The sequence below is a fragment of the Neltuma alba genome, unplaced genomic scaffold (assembly GCF_004799145.2).
Source record: "Neltuma alba isolate B1F8T4 unplaced genomic scaffold, ASM479914v2 tig00006631_pilon, whole genome shotgun sequence".
Taxonomy (NCBI): Eukaryota; Viridiplantae; Streptophyta; class Magnoliopsida; order Fabales; family Fabaceae; genus Neltuma; species Neltuma alba.
This window is the reverse complement of record NW_021634522.1, coordinates 1-15435: the sequence shown is the minus strand read 5'-3', so window position 1 is coordinate 15435 and position 15435 is coordinate 1. Positions and strand designations below refer to the sequence as shown.

Genomic DNA, 15435 nt, shown 5'->3' with positions numbered 1-15435 from the left:
CCAAGTGAACCGAACTGACGTATCAGTTTTTACTCGTTGTCTTCCTTGAATTGAACTCAAAACTTGTTACAGAAATATTTCACAAATGTACAGGACTTTTCTGAGATCTCAGACGCTTTTACAATTAAATCTTCAATAAGATCTCTGATAGAAATGAAAGATGCAAAGAACATGCCTCCTTAGAAAAGTTCAAGTCTTGCATTCCATGAGGCCAGCAATCAGGGAATACTAAAGTCATTTTTCTTTAGACATATTTGGCTTTAGTAAAAATAAAGGTTGATGAGAGATTCTTCAGAGAAGCTTCCATGAAGCAATGATCAAACAAACAGAAATCCGAATCTGTTAACTGATTTTGCAACTGCATCATGTAGTCTCAGTTTTTGACATCATATATATTAATTCTCTGGTCAATATAAGGAAAACAAAAAGAAGGGATTTAACCCTTTGAAGAACCTCATAACTGTTGTTCTTTACACATACTCGCCATGCAAATAAGCAGTTATCGACCTCATATACATAGGGTAACAAAATTTAGCAGAAAGCTTCATCATCTACAAAGAAGAACTAAACTAAAGTGTAAGTGACACTCAAATTGACTCTGCAGACGTGAAACCAGATTTGAAGTGAGAACAACTAGAATGCTTCAACAACAGAGAAGAGCTAAATCCCACCATGGAAGTATCCAAATCAAACTGCACAATGACATCTTCCAATTGGTATCCTCCTATCACGATGGGATATTCTGGGTTCAATCCTCCATCGACAAACCCCAAACACATCACTTCACTGCTCAACCGCACCATCGAATTCCTACCATATATCCTCCACTTTACTAGCTCACTCTGCAGCACAAGATCAATCATTGGCACATTATCAATCCCCTTGGAGCTAAAACAGAGCTCAAATGGTGCCACTGAAGTCACTCTGGTCATGTTCATAGCAGAAGCAGCTTTCATATAGGCTTTCTTGAAAGTGTCATAGATTGAGCTCTCCATGGTAGTGTAAGGCACAATCGAGCTCAGTTGAGTCGTTCCTCTGGTGTGTTGGTCCTTGGGCAGTGACAAAGACAATCTCCTACGATCGATTTTGATGGAGTTCACGATGATAAAGTATCCCTTTTGGTTGGTAAATAGGGGTGTGTATGTGAGAGATCTGAAAATTTCACCTTCGGGCTGAGATTCATACGAGTTTCTGCCGAATAACACAGCCCCAGATGAAGAAGAGAAGCAAAGAGTGATTTTTCTCTGGGCGGTGACTGAATCAAAAATCTGAGATGATAGTGAACTACGAGCCCCACCAAGCCCTGCCATACCTTTAGCTCCAATCGCCAAGCCGTTCAATTGCTGAGTGAGTGAACAAGTGAAGATAAGGGGCTGACCAGTTTCGACTGATTGGAGAGCCACGACGTCTCGTACAAGGTTTCCTTCTCTGGGTATCATCCCTGTGATGGTATTTTCCGGGAAACTTTGACACGGCTGGCGCTGATCGGGAAGCTGCGTCTGAGCCTCAAGGTTATGACTTTTCGCCATCAGGCATTGAATTGAACGGCTTGGAATGGTACGGAGAGAAGAGGAAGGCAGGTTTCTGGATGAACAATCGATCCAGAGAGAAGAACCACCCAGATCAAGCACAAGCTGGGCAGGCACAAGAGGAGTGCCATAAGAAAGAGAAGTCAAGTACTGGAGAGTAGAAGGGTCTTTCGTGACAGGAAGAACAAAAGAAAATGGAAGGTAAGAGGAGGCACAAGCATAAGAAAGGTTAAGGACGAAGAAGAAGAGAAGAAGATAACCAGGAAAGGAAGCCATGGAAATACAGGAGGAAAGATTGGCAGTTGAAGAAGTTATGAATTGCGATGAGGCGCCGCGTCTGGGCGCAAGCTTCGATTTTCTGCTTCTTGAACAATTAGGAGGGGAAAAGACGAAAAGTTGTGGATAAGGCCTTGTACCTTTTAAGCTTGTGCTGACTAGATAACACTTGGGACTCGGGAGTTGGGGGCTTATCTTCTCCCTTATTTGCTTGCCTTTGCCTTTATTGGGTGTAAATTTCTGGTTGGCCACTCAGCACACAGCTTTATCATTCATAGCTGTTTGATAAGTCATCGCTTTTCTCGTGGTCGTTAGGTTTACCAAAAATATCATTTTAAAATATCATCTATGCAGGCCAGCGTTTTGGGTTGGCATTTCAGGCCCAGTCAATGTGGGTATTGTCCGTCTCTTGCTTCAGCCTTTAAGCCCATAAATGTCCACTAATTTGAAAAAATTAAAAAAATTACTAAATTATTTAAAAATGTTTATATTTATTTTTTTAAAATAAATTTTCTCACTTATAAATTGACATATAATATAATAATACATATAAATATTTTAGAAAGATCATGTAATATATGCTTTTAACTAAGTAATTTAGTAACTTTTTTAATCTTATCAAATTAATAAACTAACTTTTATATTAAAGTATATATTAAAACAAGAATATGAGTGGATTATTTTCAAAAAAATGTGGTTAAAATTTTTTAGTTAATTTTTTGTTCTCTTTTACCTTACATTTTCATTTTATCAAAATTTTACAGCCCTAGTTTTTCGATTCTTAAATTGAATTCATTAAAATTTTACTTTCCCTCCCTTCCATTTCTCTCATTCTTATAAAAAAAATATGATTTAATATAAAATATATTAAAAAAAATACCATACAAATTAAATATAGCAATTGAGCTTTTTCTTCAAAAAAAATTCTTATTGATGTGCAATGAGATGGGATCTTTAATTTTTGTTTTGGTTTAATTTTTATGAGATTGAATATATATGCCTACAAGCTCTCTAACTTTTTCATCGGATGACTATTGAGTTGAAAATTGATTTACATTATATAGAATACAAATCAAAGAGGTTAAACTGATAAGTGATAACTAATTAACTAAGTTCTAAAACACGCAGTTCAATTTTTCTTGTTAAAATCCTATTTAAACTCATTTTTCATCGTTGTATTTAAAGTGTTCCAAAGGAAAACCTACAAGCTCTCTTGTTTTTAAAACCTTGTGATTATGCAAATAAGATTTTATGATGAAATCCTTTTCGCAATTATGTCTTACGTATGGGTAGATTTTGGTTGGCACGGGCATTACAAGGACTTAATAAAAAGAATCAAAATGATGAGTACTGCAGGTTGGTGTGATTACAAAAAAGCACGGAAATTAATTAATCCATGTAATGCTTAGTTTGGTAATAATTAAAGGACTACGTGGATCATTCCAAATCCAATTTGATATTAATAAATATTAGTTCAAGTGGATCAATATTGACTGGGATCCCATTGATAAATTAAAGTTGCATAAATAATGTGGAAGAGGAAAACACGTGAGATTCCTCCATAAATTATTTATAAATATTTTAAACTGATGTGGCAATCGACAAAGCATATCAAACTCTCCATTGATAGAAACTACCTAGACTCTTCTCTTCTCTTTTTCCTTAAAGAAATGAAGAAATAAAAATAATAAAACAAGGAAGGTTCAGAAACTTGGAAGTAAAGAATATAGATAGTGTATTATAGTAATGTATAATTATAGGGCTACCCATGCACATGCAAATGTTTATATTTAGAGGAACAGAGATGACACTACTTTCCAACAAATTAAATATAAATATAGTGCTGAATTGTTTAGTATAAACGAAATGAGGTACAAGATCCTCATATTCCGGAACTTCAAAATCAAAAAAAGATATGTAGGCTAAGCACATCAAAATCTTTGATGCTTGTTTGTGTAATCGTGTCCCTTTGGTTAAGATTATTGGATTATTTGCTTATTTAGTTTTCTTTTTCTTTTTGGCTAGACACACAATCTTATTCAAAATATCATTGGGCATTAAATATAGATATATCTCCCAGTGAGAATTCGAATTTTGATTTGTCATATTATTAAAAATTAGCCTATTTTAATAGACTCTCAAGTGTGGTTGGTTGCTCATTCTAGTCATACACTATCTTTCTTATCTGTTAGGCCACATCTCATATCTGTATTGATCGATCCAGCCTCATGCTTCATTTCATTCGCACATTATGATACTGTTCTAATATACAAACAAGGGCAGTAGCACATCGGACGCTCTCATATCATGTGAATCTATGCCCTTCTCAACTTACTGGGCAGGGGAATTGTGTTACTTACGCTTGTTAAAACTAGGGCTGTTCACGGGACGGATCGGGATCGGGACAGGCCCGTCCCGGTTCCGTCCGATGAACAGTAACGGGACAGATTTTCTGTCTCATGTCCCGGCTTCTCTCGGGGTTGTCCCGGTCCTGGTCGGGACAGGACGGGACCGGGACGTCTAGAAAATATTTTTTAAAAATTTTTTTAAATTTTTCTAAAAAAATCTGATTTTTTTAATTATATTTTTTTGAGCTTAAATCTTATAAAAACATCTTTTTATTTTCTTTTTTATTTGTTTGGGCACTCTTAAACAAAAGCTCAAAATATTACATACAATAGCCATTAAAAACTCTAAACAAAAGCTTTTAACACAATAAAAACTTGCTAAAAATTCTAATCATCAATAATATCAAATCATTAACAAATATAAAAACTCTAAATAAATATATCCAAAATTCCATACAATAGTCTCAAATCTTAAAAAAATATGAAAAAAAATGATATTATATAAATAGGATAAAAAATTAAAAAAATTAAATTAAAAAAAAGGGACCGGGACGGGACGACCCTGTCCCGGTTTGTCCTGTCCCGAAAAATTTCGAGACGGATCCGTCCCGTCCCAATAAGACTGGAACCGGAACAAGCCGGTCTTGAACACCTCTAGTTAAAACATATATAAGACACAAGAAATAAGATGGGGTCTTCTTAATTCAGTACAGTACAATAATGAGCCAAATTCATAAATAGCGCTCTCTGATCAGCTAGGGATGTGTCTCATTGATGATCCCAATATACGTCCAGTATGGGCAAGTGGGCCATAATTTAATCCTCTCGTCCAAAACTTCACACGCATATCAAAATGTCACGTCACTGCTACAAAAAGAATCATTTACGTCTTCCATTTACGTTTGTTTTAGAAAACAGGGGAGAAAACACAATTACTTTCGTTTGAGAGACGAATATACTCTAATGTACTCTAGGCATTTCGTCACTAATATTATTCCAGTTCATTTCCACGTATTCCGCTTTAGAATACATATAGTTCCTGCAAAATTGAAGGTCTGCGTAGAATTACTTACCACTAGAAGAAAGTTCATCAGCATCGGTTATACTTGGCTTCTAATGACAGTTAAAAGGGAAACGTGGATATGAGTGACATAGTTTTAAAGACGTTGTACGATGGTTATAATTAATAACTGTTGTGGATTGTTCACAAAACAACGACATTTACCTACGGTAAATGTTGTTGATTAATTTCTCCATGATGGTTACTAAAATAACCGATATAAAAAATATGGATACGTATACACACACAATTCATTTGGTTTACAAGCCTCCCTGTAATTGTAGAGTTTATAGGTAGTAATAATTAAATATCAGATCAGTCCAGAACCAAATTCCTATACAAAGCTAATTCAATACTAAATCTTAAAAGCAAGTCCTATACAAAACCAATTCAAATGCTAATTTTTAAATGGCCTAATGTTAAAAACAAGTCCTAGACAAGTTGCAGTTATAAAAGCATCACGTAAAATGCAAAAGCAATTCACCAATTAACTACTGTGTTAATTAATTAGTGCTCTTAAATTTAACAATGTTTCGCCTGCTCTTTTCATTATTTGCCGTGCCTACAAGACTTACTTTGTCCTACAAAAATATCTTCTATATAAGATAGATATCATGCATCAAGCAAATTTAAAGCTTATATACATAGTTTTACTCAATTCTTTCCAACTAAGTTATTGATAATTTAAGAGAGAATTACAATAAGATCCTAAAAAAGAAAAATAATTTCAAAACCCGGTCTTAGAAGTTGTTATTTTCTATTATGAAATTTGTCATTACAGACAGTTTATGTTGTTATTAAAAAATTTTAATAATTATTTTTCTTCCTTTAGATTTCATTGTAATTCTCTCATAATTTAATTATATGCTTTTGGGGACTCTAACGATTTAAATTTATGTTCAATATATATGCACACAAGACAGGTGTCGATATAATACCTCCTCAGAATCCATATGACTTTTTAAATACTCACAGAATACGTGAAGAAGTCAATGTTAGTAGTCCTAGCTAGCTATATATTAACTTCGTAGCGTAGATATATGTTTCGTAAAAAGATCTGACAGTTAACTACTCTTGTCACCGGAAATGTATAAAAGGAAATTGCACGTTCATCAAAGGTGGGTCGCTTGTATTAGTTATTAATGATGTCTTTAACTGTATTAACCGATTCAATTGAAACATAAAGTCTCATCTTTGTTTCATGAAAAAGTGAAAGTGGATGAAACCCAAGAGAAGCCAACCAAAACTGACAAATTTTTTGAACCATCCAATGAGAGATAAAGATATGAGCAAGGCTTGCATGAAGGAAGAAGGAAGGAAAGTGAAGAAAAGATTAAAAAATTGCATGAGCAAACAATTGTTCACACTCGTCTTCTAACTCACGAGGAGGCATGTAATTGATCCAATATCATAAGCGTGAGACGCGTAATGTGCATAACAAAGGGCACAGAATGCTTATGTGTATGCAAAGTGTAAACTGAGGTAAACAATACTTCACGGGAAAGCAACTTACAGCATTTAATATACCGACCAACTTGCTTAGTTTCCTTTCCCTTTTTCTTTTTGTTAGCACTCTAACTTTGTTTCTTCTCGTATGTGTATGTGTGTATAAATACGGGATAGAGAGAGACAGTTTTCATTCGTGCGCCTAAGAAAAGGAGATTCAGAGGAAAACAAAGGCAGGACCAGAAGATGTCTCACATAGCTGTCGAGAGGAACAGGAGAAGACAGATGAACGAGCATCTCAAAGTTTTAAGGTCTTTGACCCCTTGCTTCTATATCAAAAGGGTACATATACTATTATTCTCTCCCCTCTGATCTCTCTTCCTCTTCTTCTTCTTCTCTGTGCGTGTGTTTCTATATGATCAGCGATTATCAGTTATCAAGCATTTTCTGATGAATTTTTCAACATTCACCAAGATTAATACGAACCAAAATAAGTTATATATGTTGTTTTCTAAATTGAAATCTTGATTATGATGAGCATCGAACTAATTTTTGTATCAGTTAGTCCCGTAAAAGAACAGATGTGATAATAAGACCCAATTGAACTTAAGCCCTCAACATGGGTCACTGCTTATCAATATGTGAGCTTTGTTTGTGAAAGAGTTTGTTGGATAACAAAAGAAGATCAGCAAGTCCTCTCTCCACATACATATAGGTTTATTATTGATCGATGACCTAATTAAAACTTTTGTTTAATAATCAAACATGTATAAAGAAAAACAGAAACGTAACTCACATGTAACTTGGTTTTTTATCACAGGATTGTTGATCCATGAGCATATTTATATTTGTTTTATTTTTTCTCGTTTGGTGCTATTTAATTAGGGAGACCAAGCATCGATAATAGGGGGAGTAATAGAGTTCATCAAGGAGTTACACCAAGTTCTGGAAGTTCTGGAATCGAAGAAAAGAAGAAAGAGCGTAAGCCCTAGCCCAAGAACACCACTGCCACCACCAGCAACCTTTAATCAAGCGGACCATAGCCCCTTGAAGGAAGAAGTTGGAGCAGCAAGCTGTAATTCTTCAGTTGCAGATGTGCAAGTGAAAATCTCAGGTTCAAACGTGAATCTTAGAGTGATTTGCCACAGAATTCCAGGTCAAGTTTCAAAGATAATCAGCGTTCTTGAAAGGCTATCTTTTGAGGTCCTTCATCTCAATATCAGTAGCATGGATGATACAGTTCTATACCACTTCGTTGTCAAGGTGCGTGCGTAAACCAAAAACAAACGTAATAGCTCCATCCAGTTCTTGGATGATTTCTGTTCAGATACATAATACTGCAATATCAATTCATCAGATTCAATTCACTGTAAATTTGATAACCCATTTTAAGCAACTCAAATTAAAAGAAGTAGGTCATGAGAGAATCGCCCACTTTCTCTTCTTTGATTTCAAACTAAATTTATGCTTTTCAATAAAGTAATAATGATACACAACTGCTTACTACTCAATAAGCTAATCATATGAAACCAAATGTGGTATAATTGTGAAGAGCCGCATTGCTTTTATTTATCTACATGTTCATGACCGTCACTATTTTATATATGGAACTTTTCTCCCTTGGAACTCCTTCACTTTTAACGCGTTTAAACTCGGACTAGGTTATATTTTTTAATGATGTTTCCTGCGTACATATATGTTTGTCTATCGGTTTGGATATAGACTTCAAAGTCACCAGTATTTCATAACAATAATGACGTATTATTTACATGCAGTACTGATGAAGTATGATTCTCATATATGCAGATAGGGTTGGAGTGCCAGTTAAGTCTGGAGGAACTAGCAATGGGAGTACAGCAAACTTTCTGCGATCAGAAGCTGTAAGTAGCTCATCAGTGTGATATATATATATATATATATATATATATTAGCACTTGGATTTGGGAAGAGACTTAACAACATATAATTTTACCATATCTCTATTTCTTCAGCGTTCTTACTTTATATATAACTTATGTATCGACCTTGAAGCCCATAAAATGGATTTATATGACTTCTCTGCTATCAGCATCAACTAATTAACATCATAGTTTGTCATTTGGGTGGTTCTTTCTGGTAACTGCTCGAACAGTTATACCACCATCGAAATTAAAGAGAAGCCCTCACACTACAGAATTTAGGTAATTTCACTGCAAAAGTTACGGAGAGGCTTCACAGTTAACTGAAAATTTGCAAATTTCGGGGGGTATTTTTGTCTCATCTCCTCCTTATTTTAAAGCAATCACTAATTTTTTTAGCCGAAAGGAGTAATGAATGACCATGAATAAAACACCGAAACAAGGCCCAAGGCTAAACCAAGAGAAATAAAAGTACAATAAGATACGTTTGGGTCAATCAGGTTCGGAAAATCTCAGCAATGGTGTGCGAGAGACCATCTCATCACTTTTGATAACACCTATATATAGCTTTCTTTGAAAACAGAAATAAAAACTAAAAGAAGCAGAATTATTAATTACTGGATTCATCATGCAGCAAATTAAATAGATAAGTGAGAATGAAGGCTCTTTACTGATGATCTGCATGGTCAGGCCTTATAGTCGTACGCACGTTCAAGGTAGCTAGTTAGTTAGTGTATGTTTAACCTTAATTAGTGTCAGCTACGTACGCATGTGGTCACCTTAGTTCATGGTTGTGTTGGTCTAATCTTCATCTCAACAACATTATGGTTCGAGATGCGCATCTCCTTTGTTTCGAGCTCCCAGTTTTTAATTTCCTGGTTTGGTTTCTACTGTGTTGTTGTTTGGTTTTCACATGATCACTGGGCTTCTTATTGTTTATCTGGGTTACTCATGCAAGGAGACTCATTAACTTGTGTATCATTTTGCTTGTTCTTTTTAAAATAAATTTTTCCAGTGATCATATTGGCATGCATATCGTTTGGGAGGAAATTAAGATAGTCCTCCGGTCCTTAATATAGGACCCAATTCTTGAGTTGGTTTTGGTCCTAAATATAAGACCCATTTCTCATATTTATCATTTTTCTCTAAATTACCCCTATGGATACCCTCAACTATAATCAAGTAGAAGAGGGAGAGAGGGTATTAAAAAAGATGATTATGGTATTTTAGGAAAAATGTGTCATTTTTCTTATAATTAACTAACTTACCTAACTTCCTTAATCTAATCAAATTAGTTAAATGGATCTTATATTAAGAACCGGAGGAGTATTAAGTACTCAATGTGAATATTTCTCAAAGAATCAAACCTTGATTCGCGCGTTAGGAAACTAAGCCCCCAATTAGTTATCACTTATAACATTCCATCCTCTTCCTACGAATATAATTATTACTGCTTTCGGCTGGGCCCCATCTCGTTGGAAAATCTATTATATACATGTATGTGTGTGTGAGATTACAATATTACTCCTTCGGAACTTGGGCCCTCATCTCAGTGAACTTTTTGAAGTAGTGGTCGTTTTCAAATATATTTGGATTGGATGTGCTACTTCTGATTTGATTTATTACCGGTTCTTAGATTGGTCTGATGATGATGAATCTTGAGTTCATGCCACATCCAACTCGATCCACTGTGATTGGTTAATATCTTGCAAAGGGTTAATAAAGTGAGCTTCCTTGGACTTTTAATACTCTTCCGGTTCTAAATATAAAACCTTTATATAATATATATAAGGGTCTTATATTTAAATTTGGATGAGTAATTTGTGAGATATCCGATAAGATATACGCGGGTTTAGTTTCATTAGTTCTAATTTGTTCCGATTAATATTAGGTGTTATGAAATTTTTATATTTTAATAATTTTTTATACTAAATAGATGTAAAATCTAAATTGAAAATAAACTTTAGATTGTTAATTTATTAAAAATTAAACTATTTATTTAAAAATTATAAGTTTTAGATAATAAAAATTTAAGTTAAATAATTTAGAGTGCTCATATTTTGTTTAAGAGTGAAAATAGGTCAAACTTGCCTCTTATTTACTTCACTATTTACTAAACAAGTATTTTGTTATGGACAATCCTTTCTTCAAATTCTTTACATTTATTATGTTAAGTTCTTTAATTAAACATAGCCATATTTCTATTTTTGAAATATTATCATTTAATTATAAGCTTGTATGAGAAAAAATTCCACCTAAGCATCATACGTGATTGGAAAACTTAATATAATGAATATAATGAATTTGAACTAAGTAGTTTCCTCTTTGGTTAAAAGTCAAAATTCTGGTCAAGTTAGTGGTTTTTCAAGTCAAAGTTTAATTTGGATATTTAATCACAGGTGTTCTTATACTAGAAATAATCTTATTTGAGATACTAAGTGATATTAAATATGAATATATCTCTTAACAAAAATTTAATTAATACTTGGTTTGGCATTACTAACTGTGCAAATTTACCTTGAAAGTTTTCACTCAAAATGTTACAATTGCAAAAGTTTTTTTAAGTGTAAATTTGTACCAAAAATTTAAAATCATAGCAACATTATATTATCTCATACTGTTAAAAATCTAATGTTGATCCTTAAAATAGTAATGTTAATTATTAACATTTTTAATGATAATGAGCAATATTGTTATGATTTTAAAATTTTTGAACAAATTTGCTTCCAAAACACTTTCAGGTACCTAGTGTTTCTGAACAAAAATTTTTGAATAAATTTTCACCATAACTCATTCCCATTCATTGAAAAAAATTGGAATTGATGATAAGATTGGAGAGGGTTTGGAAACAGGGGCCCAGATGAAAATTAGCGAGTTTCAATGGGGTCACATTAAAATTTTAGAACTATAATATTATGTTATATGAATGAGCCCAACAAAAGAAAGCGTAAAGAGCCTTCAGTTCACCTGCACCATCAACACTCAACAGAAAGCCAATCCAGGTTCCACCACAAACTAAACGAGGGTGTCTTCCCAGCTTAGCAAATCCCAGTGAGGAGGCTGGAATCTGGTGCTCTGGTGCTCAGTTGAAGAAAAGAGCGGAGCACTTTTGGCCTTTCGGTAGCGACTGCGTCGTGGGGCCCGCACTCATCAAATAAGGACTGCGTGATTAGATGGATGTATTTGAACACTGGGAGGACCCCACTTCCATCATAGTCATCGTGTGAAAGTATCCGGGAGTGGGCCCCACAACACGCTGTTCTGATCACATGATTCTCCAACCTCACCGAAATTCCTCCTCCCAGAGTGTCAAGACCGTTAGATCTCCTTGTCTCCTTCTCCCGTCCTAATCTGCGTCCGTAAGTTGAAAGTTTGATTTAATCCCGTTGTAATCTCAAACCATTAGCACCCATTTTCCTCTTTTTTTTTAAAAAAAATTCCCTTTTTATTTATTTTCTTCCAAAAAAGTTTAATACAAGATCATTCAAGTGATTTCTCATTCTCTATTTATTTTCCTTATGTGTTTAATTCCACATCAATGTTAGTGACATGAAAGCTTTCTTATACATGAAAGGTTATTGTAATTTCATTCTATTGATGTATGTTCTTTAGTTTCAAAAAAAAAATATTTACTAAAAATAGTGATAATGCAAACATAGGCAAAAGTATATGATTGAAAACAGAAGTCACGTGTAATGAAAGAAGACATTACTGTCAACTAGTAAACCAAGCTTGCTTGCAAATTTGTGTTTCGTCTCTTCATATACATATTATATATATATATATATATATTATATACAGCTCTTTAAATTAATTACTCCTCTAGTCCTAAATATAAGACCCTTATATTAAATCATGTTGATTGGTAGATTAATGGGTGTGGAGAGAAGCCCACAAAACACTAAGAAGATAGCACAAAAACTGTTTTTGAGTATTGAAGTCTCATCGAGGGAGTTTAATCTTTGAATATCCCTCTCATTGCTTTGTGTGCCACTGACTAATCATTCATTATTATTATTATTATTATATATTATGATGATGTTATATAGTAGTGAGCGAGTAAGACTAGTTGGGACATTATGTTTGAGCTGTTAGTGGAGAGCAACAAGTACGAAAGAGTTGATCATGTTTGTAACCTCGTATTGTTAGTATTATCCGTCTAATTCAAAAAAAGAAGGAAAAAAGAGCTAGCAAAAGAGAGGGAGGAGGAGGAAGCCTCTTATGAAAAATATTTTATTCATGTTTCGAACATTATAATTGCATATGCGCCCATGTCTATTACACTTCTTTATCACGGTTGTTCGATCTCATATCATCTCCCCTCTTAAACTCTTTCTCCCCACATTCTTAACCTGTAAAATTACTTCTTCTATGATCATAATATTACTTATAAATCCTAGCTTGGATTAAAAGGGAAAAAAAATTAAAAACTTAGGAAAATAATCAAACTAAACTCTACTAGAGACTTTTTCTGTATGTATGCTGCCAGACAGACATCAGCATCGCATCCACAACCATCACACATCATCAGATCCTTCACCGTCACATGATGTTGCAGCTTGAGGTGTTTCGTTGATCGTGAAGAAGTGGGTGTAGGGATCTTGTGGTGGCGGAGGAGGGATATGGGTATGGGTACTGTTGAGGGTACATGTAGTTGACGGCCGGCGGTGGTCGAGCATACATCATTGGCTGGAATCTCTTATCATTCCCACCTGCCATTCCCATTGCCTTCTGCTGGTTCATCATTGCTGCCATGTACTGTTGGTGTTGGAATGGGTTCCCTGCCATGGATTCTGGACCTAACCCTTGGGAGTATCCTGCGGTGTCGCCACCGCTGCCTCCTCCTCCGCTGTTCATGCCCCTAGCCAGGAGGCCTTGGACTGTCGGAATGTTACCCATTGGTGTGTTCATGTTACCTATGGGACCTGTGTTGCCTCCGCTCATGTTCGGATGATGACCACCCATCGCCTTCACAGCTTGAACCCCTCCAGGCATCAGATTTCCCTTTTGGCCCTCATCTCCATTGTTATTTTCAAGGTTTGCGCCATTTGCACCACCGCTATTCTTATTACCGTTGTTGCCATTTATGCCCTGTGGTATTCCAATGCCATTTTTGCCACTGTTACTCTTGTTGCCTCCGCCTTGATTCTGATTGTTCCCCCCACCACCTCCTCCACCCCGCGCCTTTCTTACCACTGTTCCCACTGCCTATGCTTGGCGTTTGGATCGGCATTGGTCCTCCTCCGCCACCGTTACCTTTCTTCCCATTGGCTTCGACATTTGCATTTTTAAGAGCATTCAAGAGTTGTTGCTGCTGATTCCCATTCATCATACTGTTCATCATCATGTGAGCACCATTTCCCATAGGTGGTAGCCCTTTCATCATGTTTAGAGGAACCTGAGGGTCACCAATTTCATCATCAAATTCATCATCATCAGACTCGTCATCGTCGAACTCGTCATCTAAGCAATCATCATCCTCAGGCAAATTGAACTTGACAGCTTTCGGGTTCGGGTTCAGCTGGCCTGGCAATTTCATGTCATTGAATTGAAGAGGCAGCTTTTGATCTTGAAACCCTTTCATTTGTTGAAGTTGCTGCTGCTGAAGATTTGGTGGTTGCTGGCCATCCTTAGGCTGGTTGTTTCCACCCCCTTTCTGCTGACCTTTGCTATTTTCGCCGCTGCCTTTTCCTCCATTATTGTTGATTTGCACGTTCTTCATCTGGTTGGCAAGCTGGTTCTGATTATTGTTGCTGTTCTTGTTATTGTTATTGCCATCTACTTTTGGGGCACCCCACGGCTCTGCATGTTTCCCAGATTTCAAGAGCTTCTTGATGAGTATGTCCAGGTCAACATTCCCAGTGAGTGACCTTGCCTTGTTCTGAATCTATCTCTGTAATATATACTCCTGAAGAATTTGAACAATAAACTAGCAAATCAGATCATGAATTTTCAAGATATGAGTAACTGAAAACAAACTCTTTTCTGGGAGCAAGTATAAATAATGAAGAGAGATTATCTGATGCACCATCAATTTTCCTCAAGACTTTCTTCACTTTATGCTTACATCCACCACAATGTATGTTAACTTTAAGAACATATTTCTGCATGCACAAGCAATCCCAGAGTCCAACACAGAGTAATGAGAGAAATTTATTAACAAGATGGCTAATAGAAAAATGATAAGAATGAAGAGAGGCTACGAGTGAAAATAAACAAATCAAGACAGAAAATATAGTACCCGAATCTTTGCAATCTCCTCTTGATTCATCTCTTAGGAACTAATGGAAGTAGAGAAAGTCACAACTGGGGTAGTGACAGAAAGAAAGAGGTCTAAATATCTAAATAGATCTAAGAAAACTGGATTATGGATGTCATGAGAAGATGGGTGGAGACTGAGAGAGAGAAACCCAAGGAGGACAAAAGGCTCAAACTTGGATAGAGATGAAGAAAGAAAGAGAAGGGTGAAATGTAATAAGGTGGGTGTAGACCACCATTGAAATGCTGCACGTATTTTGGGGCAGCTTCTAAATCATTTGTTTCTTAGGGCGCGCGAAGGGAGTAGTAAAGAGAGAGAGAATGAGAATGGTGGTCAAGCAAGCACTGCTTAGTTCATCTTTTTTTGTGGCCTTATTTATGAAGAGATTTTGCGTGTGGCCATGGCTTATGTTTGAGATGCTTTGTAACTCTCACAATTTAACCCCATCTATATGGGTTGCATACCTTGGCTAACAATCCACTTTTTGGTTCGACCTTATGAAAGTTTCTTATTCTCTCTCTCTCTCTTGATCAGGCCATTTATGATTGTCAGATCTTCACTGGGTATGATGGTAAATTCCACTTGGTATTGATAATTAAGGTGCAACATATTTTAGCCA

General features: G+C 35.6%; 2 protein-coding genes and 1 pseudogene across 2 annotated transcripts; 1 reads left to right on the top strand and 2 right to left on the bottom strand.

Moving 5' to 3' along the window:
- Positions 1–314: 314 nt before the first annotated feature.
- Positions 315–1926, bottom strand: LOC114750751 (gamma conglutin 1-like). Its single transcript, XM_028939352.1, has one exon. The coding sequence runs from the start codon at positions 1803–1805 to the stop codon at positions 588–590; it is 1218 nt and encodes a 405-aa protein (XP_028795185.1). The 5' UTR covers positions 1806–1926; the 3' UTR covers positions 315–587.
- Positions 1927–6905: 4979 nt separating this feature from the next.
- On the top strand, positions 6906–8543 carry LOC114750756 (transcription factor MUTE-like). The gene is made up of 3 exons (XM_028939361.1): positions 6906–7001; positions 7545–7922; positions 8466–8543. Exons 1-3 carry the CDS (start codon positions 6906–6908, stop codon positions 8541–8543), a joined length of 552 nt encoding a protein of 183 aa, XP_028795194.1.
- A 4556-nt stretch (positions 8544–13099) lies between these two features.
- On the bottom strand, positions 13100–14828 carry LOC114750750 (heavy metal-associated isoprenylated plant protein 32-like; annotated as a pseudogene).
- Positions 14829–15435: the final 607 nt, after the last annotated feature.